The 16,412-nt window shown below is 40.2% G+C and overlaps 1 protein-coding gene across 1 annotated transcript in view; it reads right to left on the bottom strand.

The window, feature by feature from the left end:
* LOC134345997 (E3 ubiquitin-protein ligase TRIM39-like) overlaps positions 1-16,412 on the bottom strand; it is a 66,294-nt gene that overhangs the window by 31,893 nt on the left and 17,989 nt on the right. Inside the window, exons 3-4 of the mRNA XM_063047336.1 lie at positions 13,990-14,223; positions 7,740-7,762 (exon numbers count right to left, since the gene is read on the bottom strand). Coding sequence (XP_062903406.1) covers positions 7,740-7,762; positions 13,990-14,223 — 257 coding nt within the window. The remainder of the gene's footprint in view (positions 1-7,739; positions 7,763-13,989; positions 14,224-16,412) is intronic.

Below are 16,412 nucleotides of genomic sequence, written 5' to 3' on the forward strand. Positions count from 1 at the left end.
GGGTCCATCTTGAGATTGCCTTTAGAGATGATGAAACCCAAAAATGAAGTGGCAGTTACATGAAATTTGGACTTCTCCAGCTTGGCAGAAAGTCCATGACCAATAAGCCTCTTGAGGATATCTCTGACGTGAGTGACATGCTCTTCCATGGACTTCAAGAAAATTAGGATGTCATCCAAGTAAACGATGGTGTACTTATGGAGAGTATCCCAGAGCATGTCATTTATAAAAGCCTGCACAAGGCCGAAGGGCTTGACCAGGTAGTCATAATGTCCTGTCGGTGTATTGAATGCCATCTTCCACTCGTCACCCCCCTTTTTGCGAACCAGAGTGTACACACTCTGCAAGTCCAACTTCGAGAATACTCTTGCACCTTGGAGAATCTCGAAGAGTGGCCAAGGCCTTCCCGTTCCAGCCATTCTCTTTGGCCAAGGTCCAAAACTCAATAGCAAAGTTAGCCGCAGACCGTTCACCCTGTAGAATCTTCATCAAACGGTCCAAGGCTCAGCTGGCTCTGGCAGGAACACCTTCCTCATGGTGGCCATGAATTCCTCTGAATCCAAGCAAACATCCAACCTTCATTACCAATGCACGGTGGCCCAGGCCTGGACTCTTCCAGTCAGAAGAGAGATAATGAAGGCCATCTTTCCATGCTTTAAAGGGAACTGGGAAGGCTAGTGTTCGAACACTAATGAGCATTGAATGAGGAAGCCATGGCAAGAGCCTGGGTCACTGTCAAATCTCTCGGGGATTGGAAGATGTATTGCAGAGAGATCAATTGGCTCTCCCAAGTGAATCTGGCTTCCTCCTTGTGAAAGTTGACAATGGGTGACCTGAAGGTTGTGTATCTCCAGGTTCTGCCTGGAAACCTTCCTGCTGTGGCTGTCAAAGTGGACGAAAGACTCTGATACCCTGCTAAATCCATACTGTCTCAATCGTACTGTGACGAGAGTCCTTGATGAGGATGGTTTGGACCTGAATGCTGGAGTATCCGAGGCTAGGGTCGGATAATGCAATAAAACTGGATCGAGAACTGAGCACAAGACAAAACGCTAGACGATATCTCTGGCTGGGCTTACAAATGAGTACTGAGGCTCCTTTCAGGTGCTCTTTAAATACACAATTCTTGGCACCCAAAATATGATTGCCAATTAGCCGGGCGGTCCTGAATCTTTAAAGAGACTGTGCCAACTGTCCACATTCCAGAGAGTTAGAGCATCTAAACCCTGGAAGCTGGAGTGGTTGGGTGTGTGTCATAACACCTCTACCACCAAGAAAGGCGAAAGCTTCAGGAGGATGAGAACCCTTCGAGTTGCACTCTATTCTGACTTGGAAATATATTCTTTGTTGCTGAACAGCTCCTGAAGCTCTCTGCCTAATGGGAAATCTCCACACCCTACTCCTTCCCTTCTCCAAACCTGCCGTCACCTCACTTTGGCGCCCCTCCTCCTTCCCTTTCTCCCATGGTCTACGGTCTCCTATCATTTTCCTTCTTCTTCTGCCCTTTATGTCTTCCACCTATCACTTCCCAGCTTCTTGCTTCATTCCAACCCACAACCCACCCACCTTCCCCCTCACCTGGTCTCACCTATCACCTGCCAGCTTGTACTCCTTCCCATCCCTCCAGTTTCTTGTCCTGGCTTCTTCACCTTTCCTTTCCAGTCGTGAAGAAGGGTCTCAGCCCGAAATGTTATCTGTTTATTCCCCTCCATCGATGCGACCTGAATTGCTGAGTTCCTCCAGCATTTTGTGTGTGTTCTTCACACCAAAAGCAGATCTAGAAGGCTTCACCCCATTAACATGTCAAGAACAGATAGCGATCAGCAACAGATGCTGATCTGCCAGCAATATCCAGATTTAGAAAAATGAATATATTAAATTAATATATTGGTGACCTTCCACTGCAACCTTGGACTGTCCTTCCATTCGAGTCAAGATTAGACAAATTGCTGTAACTAATCTCCACTATACACTCTCAGCTTTACCAAGAACCACATTCCACTTTGAGTGCGTGTTTTCCATTTCTCAGTGCTGCGCTCAGATTTGTCATCTCAACACATTGTTGGCTTTTCTCCAGATAAGCTGCCAGTTCTCCAGAACTATTGCAGCATCAACCAATGTCCCACTAAGTTCCATCATCTCTTGTCCTTTGCTGGCTTCCCAAAGTGCAATGCACTGATTTTAAGCCAATCTTTCCTGTGGTCTCTGGCACCAGATCTAACCCCTCGAAGTCCTGCATGCCATTTTGCACCTCTCTGTATCTATTTTGCTCTCTTCTATTGTTTAAAAGTTCAAAGTAAATCTGTTATCAAAATATGTACATGTCACCATATACTTACTACCTTGAGATTCATGTTCTTGCAGGCATTCACAGTAGAACAAAGAAATACATTGGAAAAACTACACACGAACAAAGCCTAATGAACAACCAAAGTACAAAAGAATACAAACTGTGCAAATACAAAAAAGAAAAATAATAATAATACTAATAGATAAAAAGTAAATTTTGAGAACATGAGTTGTAGAGTCCTTGAAAGTGTGTGTATAGTTTGTGGAATCAGTTCAGTGTTGAGGTGAGTGAAGTTATCCACTTGTGACATCACTCAACCATCATGGCTCTATGTTCTGAACAGCTGCTCTAATTCCCCTGTCTACAAACATCTGCTCAAAATTTATATCTCCATCCAAGATTTCTGTCAGTCTCCATAACTCTTCTAGCATGTCTGCTAAGCATTTGTTTCCTCTATCCTTTAATGAGGTATCTCAAGACGTTTAGCTACTGGAATTGTACTACATAAGTTCTAGCTGTTTGCTTCTTTATTATGTGCTAAAGAAACCCACGAGATTCAAGAGACAGAATACCCCTTTTTTTGCTGAGAACGACACAGGAAATAGTTAAGACTCTGGTCATCATGGGACTGAATCTAACTGAGCAGATGCAGCCAGATGTTTTTTTCCAGCAAAAATCATTATTTTCTTTTCAAATGTGCTGTCAATGTGCGTGAAAGCCGCCAATATGCAACTATTGCACATTTTAGAGCTTAATTCAAGGCTGACAGCAGCTTATGAAGATTTGAGTCTTCAACTGAAAGGAAGCTCTTTCCTTCGTAAGCTTGTTATTACAGATGTGAAGGGAATATAAAGGTCAGAGCCTCAGGATAAGAGCTCAGACATTAAAAGGTTAAAGATAGCTTCACCAGCAGGGAAATATTTAAGACAGAATAATGAATGCATTTTTCTAATTCCTCTGAGAGTATCAAAATACACTGAACAGTGTATGGTGGAAATACTAGAGCAGCTACCCCTGTTTAAGTTTAGAAACATTTAACATGAAACTGAGCTGATATCACTATTTTTACATAATCACCAGCCAAAGTCAGTATCCCCTACTGACTAAAGGACTTCTGCTGGTTACATCATGGAGCTAATGCATTGTCTTTGCATTGTTGGGTAAGTAAGCGATGAGCAGAAGACAGAGAGTGGATATAGAAAGTTTACACAAGTGGGTAAGAAGATGATAGCTGTGGTTCAAAATTCAAAGTAAATTTATTATCAAAGTAATGTATGCATACCATATGCAACCCTGAGATTTATCTTCTTGCGGGAACCCACAGGAAAATAAAGAAAAACAGCAGAAACCATGATAAACCACACATAACGAAGACCGATAAATATCTAATGTGCAAAAAAGGACAAATCATGCAAATAATTAAAAAGTAACTCATTTAAAGTACTTCAATAGTAAAAGTAGTTATTAATTTTGTTAGGAGGAATAAAAAAGACAAAGAAAAGACAAGTAAGTTCAAAATAAATCGGTAACCTCGTATGGAAGTTATAGCAAACACTTCAGAAAGTGTGTGCAATGTTAGTTTTTACTGGAAGGAGATTGGGGTTCAAATATTAGAAAGTCATGATGCAATTGTGCAGGGTTTAGCAAAGCTCTTTTTGTGCACCCCGGGTACAGCTTAATCCATGTATCAAAGGACAGATATGCTCATCTTAGAAGTGAAAACTAAAAGTCTAGCAGGACAAGAGGGCAATGGTATGTGGACAGATGGATTATGACAGGCCGTCTTCATCTGGAGATTTCAGCAGCTGTGGTCTCACATGTCTCTTTTCTCCATATGGGTTTGGTTGGCTTGATAATTTCTGTGATTTTAGAAACAGAGTTAATCCTGTGAGGCTGTTTCTTCAGGTGGGGAGTTTAGAATTAAACAGCAAAGGCAAATCATAAATTTTGGTCATTCAGGGCTGAGTGGAGGATCACTGGGGATCCTCTCCAGCCCAGTAGTATGTCACTATTTACAAAGCAGAGGCAGAAAAAGGGGTCAGCATGAGATGACAACTGTTCATTTCCCTCCATTGATGCTGCCTAACTTGCTGAGGAACTCCAGCATTTTGTATTTGTTGCTCAAGAATTCCAGCATTGCAAGAATCTCTTGCCTCTTGGATTATCAATGTACAATATATAGTCATAGCACCAGTAAATTGAGGTCACCAATAGTCATAGTCATAGTCATACTTTGTTGATCCCGGGGAAAATTGGTTTTTGTTACAGTTGCACCATAAATAATAAATAGTAATAAAACCATAAATAGTTAAATAGTAATATGTAAATTATGCCAGTAAATTATGAAATAAGTCCAGGACCGGCCGATTGGCTCAGGGTGTCTGACCCTCCAAGGGAGGAGTTGTAAAGTTTGATGGCCACAGGCAGGAATGACTTCCTATGACGCTCTGTGTTGCATCTCGGTGGAATGAGTCTCTGGCTGAATGTACTCCTGTGCCCACCCAGTACATTATGTAGTGGATGGGAGACATTGTCCAAGAGGGCTTGCAACTTAAGACAGCATCCTCTTTTCAGACACCACCGTGAGAGAGTCCAGTTCCATCCCCACAACATCACGGGCCTTATGAATGAGTTTGTTGATTCTGTTGGTGTCTGCTACCCTCAGCCTGCTGCCCCAGCACACAACAGCAAACATGATAGCACTGGCCACCACAGACTCATAGAACATCCTCAGCATCTTCCGGCAGACGTTAAAGGACCTCAGTCTCCTCAGGAAATAGAGACGGCTCTGACCCTTCTTGTAGACAGCCTCAGTGTTCTTTGACCAGTCCAGTTTGTTGTCAATTCGTATCCCCAGGTATTTGTAATTCTCCACCATGTCCACACTGACCCCCTGGATGGAAACAGGGGTCACTGGTACCTTAGCTCTCCTCAGGTCTACCACCAGCTCCTTAGTCTTTTTCACATTAAGCTGCAGATAATTCTGCTCACACCATGTGACAAAGTTTCCCACCGTAGCCCTGTACTCAGCCTCATCTCCCTTGCTGATGCATCCAACTATGGCAGAGTCATCTGAAAACTTCTGAAGATGACAAGACTCTGTGCAGTAGTTGAAGTCCAAGGTGTAAATGGTGAAGAGAAAGGGAGACAAGACAGTACAGTCCCCTGTGGAGCCCCAGTGCTGCTGATCACTCTGTCGGACACACAGTGTTGCAAGCACAAGTACTGTGGTCTGCCAGTCAGGTAATCAAGAATCCATGACACCAGGGAAGCATCCACCTGCATCGCTGTCAGCTTCTCCCCCAGCAAAGCAGGACAGATGGTGTTGAACGCACTGGAGAGGTCAAAAAACATGACTCTCACAGTGCTCGCTGGCTTGTCTAGATGGGCCTAGACACAGTTCGGCAGGTAGACGATGGCATCCTCAACTCCTAGTCGGGGCTGGTAGGCGAATTGGAGGGGACCTAAGTGTGGCCTGACCATAGGCCGGAGCAGCTCCAGAACAAGTCTCTCCAGGGTCTTCATGATGTGGGAGGTCAATGCCACCGGTCTGTAGTCATTGAGGCCGCTGGGGCGCGGTGTCTTCGGCACAGGGACGAGGCAGGACGTCTTCCACAGTACAGGAACCCTCCGGAGCCTCAGGCTCAGGTTGAATACATGGTGAAGTGCTCCACATAGCTGAGGGGCACAGGCTTTGAGCATCCTGGTACTGACACCATCCGGTCCTGCAGCCTTGCTTGGGTTGAGACGTTTCAGCTGTCTTCTCACTTGTTCAGCTGTGAAGCCCACCGTGGTGGTTTCGTGTGGGGAAGAGGTATAGTCATGAGAGCAGGGTGAGGGACTGTGAGGAGGGGTAGGAGGGGAGAGTGGAATATGTGTTGGTTGGGGGCCAACAACAGATGACTCATGTGGGGGATGGGCAGGGGCCACAATGTCAAATCTGTTAAAGAACAGGTTAAGTTCATTGGCCCTGTCCACACTGCCTTCCACTCCTCTGTTGTTAGTTTGCCGGAACCCAGTGATGGTCCTCATCCCCCTCCAGACCTCTCTCATGTTGTTCTGCTGGAGTTTCCACTCAAGCTCACTCCTGTACCTGCCTTTAGCCTCCCTGATCCTGGCTTTCAGGTCCCTCTGTATTGCCCTCAGCTCCTCCCTATTTCCATCTCTAAACGCCCTCTCTTTAGCGTTCAGGATGTCCTTAATGTCCTTTGTCACCCATGGCTTGTTATTTGAATAACAAAGGACAGTTCTTGTTGGAACGTTGCAGTCCACACAGAAGTTGATGTAATCAGTGATGCACTCTGTGAGTCCATCAATATCCTCTCCATGTGGCTCACAGAGTGCCTGCCAGTCTGTCACCTCAAAACAACCCTGGAGCGCCTCATAAGCCTTCTCCGACCATTTTCTCACTGTCCTCGATGTTGCAGGTTTACTCTTCATCAGGGGCACATAGCAGGGTTTTAGATGCACCAGCTTGTGATCTGACCTTCCCAATGCAGGGAGGGGAGAGGAGCTGTATGCATCCTTAACATTAGCATACATCAAATCCAGAGTCCTCTCCCCTCTGGTTGTACAGCTCACATACTGCGTGAAGCTGGGCAGTGTTCTAGCCATGGTAACATGGTTGAAGTCACCCGAGATGGTAATGAGGGCACTCGGGTGCTGGGTTTGTAATCTGGCTATGACGGTGTAAATGATGTTACATGCTGACATCGGGTTGGCAGAGGGAGGGATGTACACAACAACCACAATTGCATGCGAGATTTCCCTTGGCAAATATTATGGCCGGAGTCCAACAGCAAAAAGTTCAATATCCGGACTACAGACCCGTTCCTTGATCGTAACATGCCCAGGATTGCACCATCTGTTGTTTACCAGAACCGCAAGCCTCCCTCATTTACGCTTACCGCTCTCAGTGCAATTCCCGTCAGCTCGAACGGTCTGGAAGTCCTCTATGGAAACGCTAAGGAGTATCTAATTGAACAGCATAATCCCCCTGAGGGGGAAATATGGCCTTCTTCATGTTCTCTTAGTTTGAAATACAGTAGTTTCTAATATGCGCACTATAAAGTTATAATATAAACAGAAAATATGATATAAACCAACAGATCAGACTGCATCTATGTAAAAGAATCTGCACGTAAGAAGTCTGAGAACTATTATTTCTTTCTCCACACGTTTTGTCTGACCTGCCGAGCATTTGTAGCATTTCCTGTTTTAATTCAGATCCCCAGCATCTGTTAATCTGTTTTCTCCTAAATGAAACTATTTATGATGCTTCAAATGTTTGAAAAGTGATTGAGAATTTGCAAAGTAAGTTTCTTTGTCATGAAACTTGCTTGAGAGGATATTGAAACTATTTCAACTGGCTTAACACAATGTCCCTGAACATTGAATTATTTCAATTAATTATCTGCAGTTGTGTTTCCTTGTAAAACAAATATCCTACCTTGTGGAAATGTCTTGTTTAGCCTGTGGAAGAAACAAGACAAATGTTAGGGAACGGGGACAAATGAGGTCACAAAAAAAAAAGAATTACAGATATTATAAAAAATTTCTCCACTGAACAAGGTCATTTTGCCCATTGTGCTCTTGCTTACTAATAAGTAGTGGATTAGACATGACCGTTCAAGTTGGAGAAGGAACATTTAGGATGGTATTGAATCCATGCAACACAAAGAATCTTTGCATTTGAGATGGAAGGAGTACACCACCTTACGTATTAGTCACCCACCTACCCCAGCAGGCATTTCCTGACCCACCTGTGTGAAGAGGCTCTGATCCCCACATTGGTCTCCCCATTCTCTTCAGAAATCACATCGTATATATGGCAACCAGATGCTCAGTCAATAGATCATCAGACTTTTGAAAACACTACCCAACATTGATCCCAGGGACTGCCAAAGAAGAAGACATTATGATGATGCCTACCTCTGCTCAGGTTGTGCGTTCCAAACTCCCACCACTGTCAGCTTGAAAACATTTCACTCCAGCTCATTTACCATTCTCAGATTTACTGCACTCTTCTTTATTGAACTCAGCGGTCTGGAAAAGGGCTCTTCTTCATCCCCTTATCTAAAGCCCTTACTCTTCCCCCAATCTATTCTCTGTTCAGCCTTCTGTGCCAAAGAGACAGGCAATGCAGAAGTTGATGGTGTAGTGACAAAGAAAGCTTTGAGGTGACAAAGATGTTAATGGGTTGATTAGGTCAATGGGACCAGGCAGAATAATACTTTAGCACAGACTAGATGGACCAAAGGGCCAGTTTCTGCACTGTGGTGCTCTATGGCTCTATGAAAACTGGAAAAAATGTGAAACAATTCATTGGGAGAGAATGAGTCAGACAGTAAGTGATAGGGTATAGAAGTACAGAGGGACAAGATTGTCCACTGGTCTCTGAGAGTAACAGGACAGGTAGGTTAGGTGATTAACACAATCATTCTAAATTTTGCAGCCCCGGAAACATCCTCAAAGTTCTAATGCAATGACCTGGAATGCTGACTTAATTTCTCTCTCAGTGAAGGCTGCATGGCCCACTGAGTATCCTGGAATTTCCCATTTGTTTCAGATTTCCAACACTTGCAGTTTTAGTTTGCTTTCCATCCACATTACTGCAAGTCACCTCTACACCCTTTCTCTTGAAGTCACATCCTTCTTGAAGCATTTTACTGTGACAATTGCAGTGCAACCTTTCAATTCTTACACTGCATATTTAGGCCAACATAAATTTTCTGCACCACCTCAACCATCTGTCCTGCTAGCTCTAGTTAACCTATTGGCATGTCTATGGATTCATCTGTTCCTCTATACTTTACCCTCTTTTGTGAAAAAACACACACAATAAGATATGTGAGCTGAGAAACCTCTCCTATTTGGTTTGCCATGACACCTCACTCAAAATGATCCCACTTCACCTCTCTTTCTCCATATTCCTCACTTTTTTATTCAGTTCTATATTGAACATCATCCTTTGCATTTCACTACAGTCTTCATCTATGGTTTTCAGAGAAGCACATCCATCATTTTATCTGTGAAGAATTACTCAAAGTGCAAACTAATGTTTCTACGGTATGAATCTCAGAATGATAATGTCTGTTAATATGACAACCACATCACAGCTTACTAATGGCATCTGTGCAAGCTGTCATAGAGTCATAGTGCTATACAGAATGGAAACAAAGGCTGTTTAGCTCCCTTGATTAATGCCCCTTTTTTGTAGAATTTACTACACTGGGGAAGAGTGACCATTCACTTCTTATGCATTCTTTGGGGCTTGCGTCGATTAATATCGACTTATTTCCGGGCTTTGTAGGTTGGGTGGGTTTTTTTCCTTTTTTCTTTTCTTACTTTTTATCCCCATTATGGAATTCCGGAGCGTACGCAAATTAGTATTATTGTTGTTTATCTCCATCATTCTCGACCTCCTGACATGCGTCTAACAACTTTCTTTAGATATAAAGTCTCATGATGATATTTAAACAGTTGACTGTTTTAAGTTGGAATGTCCGTGGTTGGAAGCATCCTATTAAGCGTAAGAAAACGTTTAAAACGTTATTAACCGACTCCAACCTGATATTATTTTTGCACAAGAGACGCAAATCAGGTTATGCGATAAAAATCAATTTTTTTAATTTTGAAAAGATACTCAGTTTTATGCAAATTCTCAAAGTAAGATTAGAGGTGTTTCCATTTTTATTGATTCCAATATTCCTTTTAACCAGGAGGATATTATATTTGATATCAATGGTAGATTTTTGATTGTTAAAGGAACAATTTACAACAGGAAAATGGTTTTGGTTAATATATATGGACCAATGCTGATGATCCCTCATTCTTTAAAGATGTTTTTGCTGTATACCTGATCTAAATGAATATATGTTATTAATGGGTGGTGATTTTAATACTTGTTTAAATCATTTAATAGATAAGTCATCATCCAAACATAAACTTCCTAATGGCTCTGCATCACTTATTAATTCTTCTTTAATTGATCATGGCTTAATTGAAGTTTGGCGACATATGCATCTTAGTGATAGAGAATATTCCTTTTTCTCACATGTTCATAATAAATATTCAAGAATTGACTATTTTATAGTCGATCCTCGACTTCTATCTAATGTTCAGAAATGTGAATATGATGCAATTGTTACTTCTGATCACGCTCCCTTAAACCTGATATTTGATTTGAAAGATGTTGCTTCTACAAGACCACCTTGGCGTTTTCCAGACCATTTGTTACAAAAGCTCAGAATTTATTGAGTTTATTGAAACTCAGGTAAAAGAGATTTTTCTATTTAATAATACAGGAAACATCTCAAAGTTAGTAATTTGGGATACATTAAAAGCTTATTTACGTGGCCATATTATTTCATATTTAGCTAAGCTGAAGAAACAGACAAGAATGGAATTAGATAAAATTTCTAAACAAATTGAAAATTTAGATAACATCAATGCAATCTCTACAAGTGTTGATTTGTTTAAAAGAAGAGTGGAATTACAATCACAATATAATTTATTATTAACTTATCCTATTGAAGGATGTTTGCTTAAATTGAAAAGTCAGTTTTATATTTTTGGGGATAAAAATAATAGGCTCTTAGCTTCCCAATTAAGGGCAGCTAGAGCTAAAAGACAAATCTTAAATATTTGTAAAGATAATGGAGATATAGTAACTAATCATGAAGACATTAATAATATTTTTCAGGATTTTTATTCTGATCTTTATAAGTTTCAATTTCCTCCAAAACGAAGGCTTTTTTACATAAGATTAAATTTCCTCAAATTGCTGTTGAAGATCAACAGATCCTTGATGCTCCAATTACTGAGCATGAGATTCAGAAAGCTATGTTGCCAATGCAATCAGGTAAAGCTCCTGGACTTGATGGTTATTCGGTAGGATTTTACAAAAAATTTGAAAAATTACTTTCTCCATATCTTCCGGAAATATTTCATGAATCTTTTGAGAAGGGTAATTTACCTCCTTTTTATGAAGCTGCTGTTTCCTTGATTCTTAAGAAAGATAAAGATCCTACTGAATGTTCATCATATAGACCTTTTTTTTATTAAATGTGGACGCAAAAATTCTTTCTAAGATAATGGCTAACTGTTTGGAAAATATTTTAACTGAAATTACCTCCACGGATCAAACAGGCTTTATTAAAGGCCGTTACTCTTTCTCCAATGTTCAGAGATTGATGAACATTATATACTCATCACTATCCAAGATACCACAATGTGTTATTTCTCTTGACGCAGAAAAGGTATTTGACAGAGTTGAATGGACATATCTGTTTAATGCATTAGAAAAATTTGGCTTTGGTAATAATTTTAATAAGTGGTTTCAAATGATCTATAAGAATCCTATTGCTACTGTTATTACTAATAATTTCAGGTCCCCTTTTTTTCACTCTCACGAGGTACTAGACAGGGATGTCCATTTTCTATGTTTCTATGTTTCTAAGTCCTTTATTATTTAATCTTGTATTGGAGCCTTTGGCTAGAATACTCTGTGAAGCTAAAAATATTCATGGTATCTCTAGAAATGGGACCATACATAAGATTTCTCTTTACGCAGATGATCTTTCGGTTTATATTTCGAACCCTATAGAATCTACTCCTAATCTTTTGGAAATATTAAATGATTTTGGAAAATTTTCAGGATATAAACTTAATTTAAATAAAAGTGAATTGTTCCCATTAAATGCTCCTGATTTTATATATAACAACATTCCATTTAGAATTGTGAATTCTTTTAAATATTTAGGTATTATCATTACTAAAAAAAATCTTTATAAAGCTAATGTAATTCCTTTAATGGACTCTATGAAACAGTTATTTTCTAGATGAAACCTGCTTACACTTTCTTTAATAGGTCGTATTCGTGCCGTGAAAATGATGATTTTACCTAGATTTTTATATATTTTTCAAATTATATCTATCTTTTTAACTAAAACATTTTTGATCAAATCGATTCTATTATTTCATCCTTTATTTGGAATAATAAAAAACCAAAAATTAATAAGAATCATTTACAAAATTATGAGGGGTATAGATAGGGTTAAAGCAAGCAGGCTTTTTCCACTGAGGTTGGGAGGGACTACAATCAGAGGTCATGGGTTAAGGGTGAAAGATGAAAAGTTTAGGGGGAACATGAGTGGAAACTTCTTCACTCAGAGGGTCGTGAGAGTGTAGAATGAGCTGCCAGTATAAATGGTGCATGCAAGCTTGATTTCAACGTTTAAGAGAAGTATGGATAGATACCTGGCTCTTCCTTTTGTAAGCCTTCATCAAACCTCCTCTCAATCTTCTATGTTCTAAGGAATACAGTCCTAACCTATTCAATCTTTCCTTATAACTCAGGTCCCCCAGAGCCTTGTAAATTTTTTAAGTTAAAAAAAAAAGGAATTTCTAAAGAATGATAGAAATGGAGAATTAAACATTGAAATGGGGAAAGAAGGAAGAACAGAAATAGTGAAAGGAAGAGCCAGAATGAAATAGATTGAAGAAATAGATGTGGAAGAGTAGAGATAAACAAATGTAAGAAAGAGCGAAGAGTGGAAAAGAGTGAAAAAATGTGAACAAGATAATGAAAATGAGGAAGAAATGAAACTGAAGGAAAGATAAAGACTTAGAATGAAATGAGAGCAAGATAAGAAAAGTCAAACGGTGGAAGAAAGAAAGTGAGAAATGAAAAGCAATAATAGTGTGAATGAGAAAGAAAGAAAATAAAAATAAAGTAGAGAAAGAGAGAAAGTGAAAGTGGGAAAATAAAAGTGAAAGTGAGAGAAAGAAAGTAAAACAAATCTGAGAAGCAGAAAGTGAAAGAGAAAAGGAAAGAAAGGATAAAGAAAAAGAAAAATGAAACAGAACATAGAAACGGAAGAACAAATGTGTGACCGTATGAAAGGAGGCTAGTTAAAAGGAGAAATAAAACAAGTAAAAGAAAGGAAATCAAATTAACTGAATGAAAGGAAGAAAGAGGAAAATAAAACAGAGTAAAGTAGAAAGGTTGAAAAGAAAGGGAAAAAAAAGAACGAGAATAATATCTTTACTCTGACGCATTCACTTTTGAGGTTGTAGACATCACGGAAAATTTTCAGAACCTTCTCAAGAGTTGCTGTTTCTTTATCAACCCCTGTTCATCACTAAATGTAACTGTACTTCAGAGCTTTGATCTGTTTACTGCAAGCAATTTTGTTTTGCAAAAGGCTGAAATAAAGACAGAAAGAAGGAGTGAAAGAATAAAGGAATGAAAGAGTGCATAAAGATAAAAAAGAAAAAAAAGGTTGATGCTTATTACAAAATCTGAACCAAACAGGGATGCAAATTTTCTAAAGGCCTGCTTCAAATTTCAGTATGAAATAAAAATAATACTGTTAAATGCTGGACCTAACACATTCTAGTAGTCTAATATATCCTGCCAGGTCAAATTTTCTTCTGAGTAATATCTTATTATCTTAGCAATATTCCCACACTTGTGATGGAAGTTAGGTAGATGCAACTACAGTTCCATTTCTAGAATAAACACCTGGAAATTTGAATAGACACTCAATATTTTATCACAGTACATTTTCTATTCTTCTCATTTAAGGACAGACTTCCTACTTTGGGAAAACTAAGCATGCTCCCTGACATTTTTTAAAACAATTATGACACTATGTCAAGTGTGGAATTAGAAAATCAATCACTTAATATCTTACCTGCACGATTTGGTAAATGCCCCCGCTTTTGGAAAGGGAGGAGAGTTGATCAATCACTGACTGAACTTCCTGAGCTTCCTTCTCATGGTTGCTCATGCTTTCATTTAAGGAGTTAATGAGTTTCATCTCTTTGCCTTTGACAATGGACATTGTTTCTTCCTCCGCTCTCTTCAATGTTGCAATCATATTCCTGTACTTCTGAGATAGCTGCATCAGAAGTCTTGCTGTAGCGTCCTATAGACAAATGAGGACAAGTTAGGTACAGTGGGTCTAAATAGCTCAACAGAAAGCATGTGATGGCTAACTTTTTCCATTACTAATCAGTAATGACAGATATTAGCAAAAGCTTTTCTTGGTGTTGTCAATTGTCAGCCAATTATACTAATGGATGAACATACAATCATTTTGGAGAGCAGAATATCAAGGCATTCTGGGTGATGAAACATCCATCTATTCTAGATGGTGAACTACTCACATGTTCTGAATAGGTAAAAATCCAGGGTATTCTGGATAATCGTGTATGTGTTTACTCTGGATTGCAGACCATCCAGGCATACTTTCGTTGTTCAGTCGTTAAGTCGAGCCTGAATCTTCGTGACCTCATGGACTATTGCACATCAAGCCTTCTTGCTGGAAGCTGCCTCTCTGAGATCGCCCAAGGTCATACACATTGTCTGAGTAATATTATCTATCCAATGTAGCCTCTGTCATCCTCTCCTTCTTTTACATTCTGTTTTACCTAACATGAGAGTCTTCTCCAAGGAATCCTGTCTTCTCATGATGTGGTCAAAATATCTAAACTTTTGTCTCATAATCAAGCTTCCTAGTGAGCAGTCTGGCTGTATTTCTTCAGGTATTGACTTGTTGGATCTTCTTGCTGTCCATCAAACTCTAAACACTTTCCTCCAGCATCTAAGTTCAAAGGCATACTACTTGCACAGTATCTGTATAATCTGAGTGATGATATGCCACAGAGTGGACTATTCAGGCATTCCATAAATAGAATATCATTGGGACATTATGGGGAGAGGAACATCTGAGAATTCTGAGCGGAAGATATCCAGGAATTCTGTATAGTGGAACACCAAGCCATCGCAGGGTGCTTCAGCACTCAGTGGCCATTTCGTGAAGTATACCTGCTCGCTAATGTAAATATCCAATCAGCCAATCACGTGGCAGTAACTCAACGCATAAAACCATGCTGAAGTCATTCAGTTGTTGTTCAGACCAAGCCTCAAAATGAGGAAGAAATGTGAATAAAGTGACTTTGACTGTGGAACGATTGTTGGCTTGAGTATCTCAGAAACTGCTGATCAGCTGGGAATTTCACACACAACAGTCTCTAGAGTTTGGTGTGAGAAACAAAAAATATCCTGTGAGTGGTAGTTCTGTGGGCAAAAGCACTTCATTAATGAGAGAGGTCAGAGGAGAATGGTTGGACTGGTTCAAGCTGACAGGAAGGCGACAGCAACTCAAATAACCACATGTTACAACAGTGGCATGCAGAAGAGCATCTCTGAATGCACAACACTTTGAACCCTGAAGTGGATGCACTACAGCACCAGAAGACCACACCGGGTTTCACACCTGTGACCACTTTATTAGATACATTCCTGTACCTAATAAAGTGGTCACTGTGTGTCTGTCACAGCACAATGGATAGTCTGATCAGTAGCGTATCCATGTGTTTGGGATATTGGAATATCTGGGAAAAAGAACATCTGGAATTCTTGGCCACGCTATATCTGGTAAAACTCGAAGAGCCCTGCTGTAGCTGGCACAAGCAACAAGCAAGTGTTCATCCTGAAATTTCAGTGGAAGGGTTCTGAATGTTCCATTGTGCTGTGGTGATCTTCTTCATTCAGAGGATGGTGAGAGTGTGGAACACCTGCCAGTGGAGGCGGCGGATGCGAGTTCAAATGTAACATTTAAGGGAAGTTTGGATAGGTACGTGGGTGAGTGGGGTATGGAGGGTTATGGCCCAGGTGCAGGTATATGAAAGTAGGCAGAAAACCAGGCTAGCATGGTCTTGATGGGTAGCAGTCCTCTATGACTCTATGTTCAGCCCCTTGTTATTTGAAATAAGGCACCTTAGAGGAAGTGAATGGAACGATAAAGATTTTTTTTTCCGATTCCAGAACAATGGACTCGTGAGCTATAGCCTCCACTGAAAACCCAAAGGGGTTTTTGTATCTTTCAGCAGTAACTTCCATGCATCACCCCCAACAAACTCACCCACATCCTCAAATATACAACACCAAATTTAGGACTCTTAAATCTTTGGCTACGCTCCTGGGCTACATTGACATTGGTAAGGCCAACATTGGAGTACTCTAGATAAGACTGATTGCTATAGGAAGATGCCATTAAACTGGAAAGGATGCAAGAGAAATTTACAATGATATCACTGGGACTGGAAGGTT

The sequence above is a fragment of the Mobula hypostoma genome, chromosome 4, assembly GCF_963921235.1.
Source record: "Mobula hypostoma chromosome 4, sMobHyp1.1, whole genome shotgun sequence".
Taxonomy (NCBI): Eukaryota; Metazoa; Chordata; class Chondrichthyes; order Myliobatiformes; family Myliobatidae; genus Mobula; species Mobula hypostoma.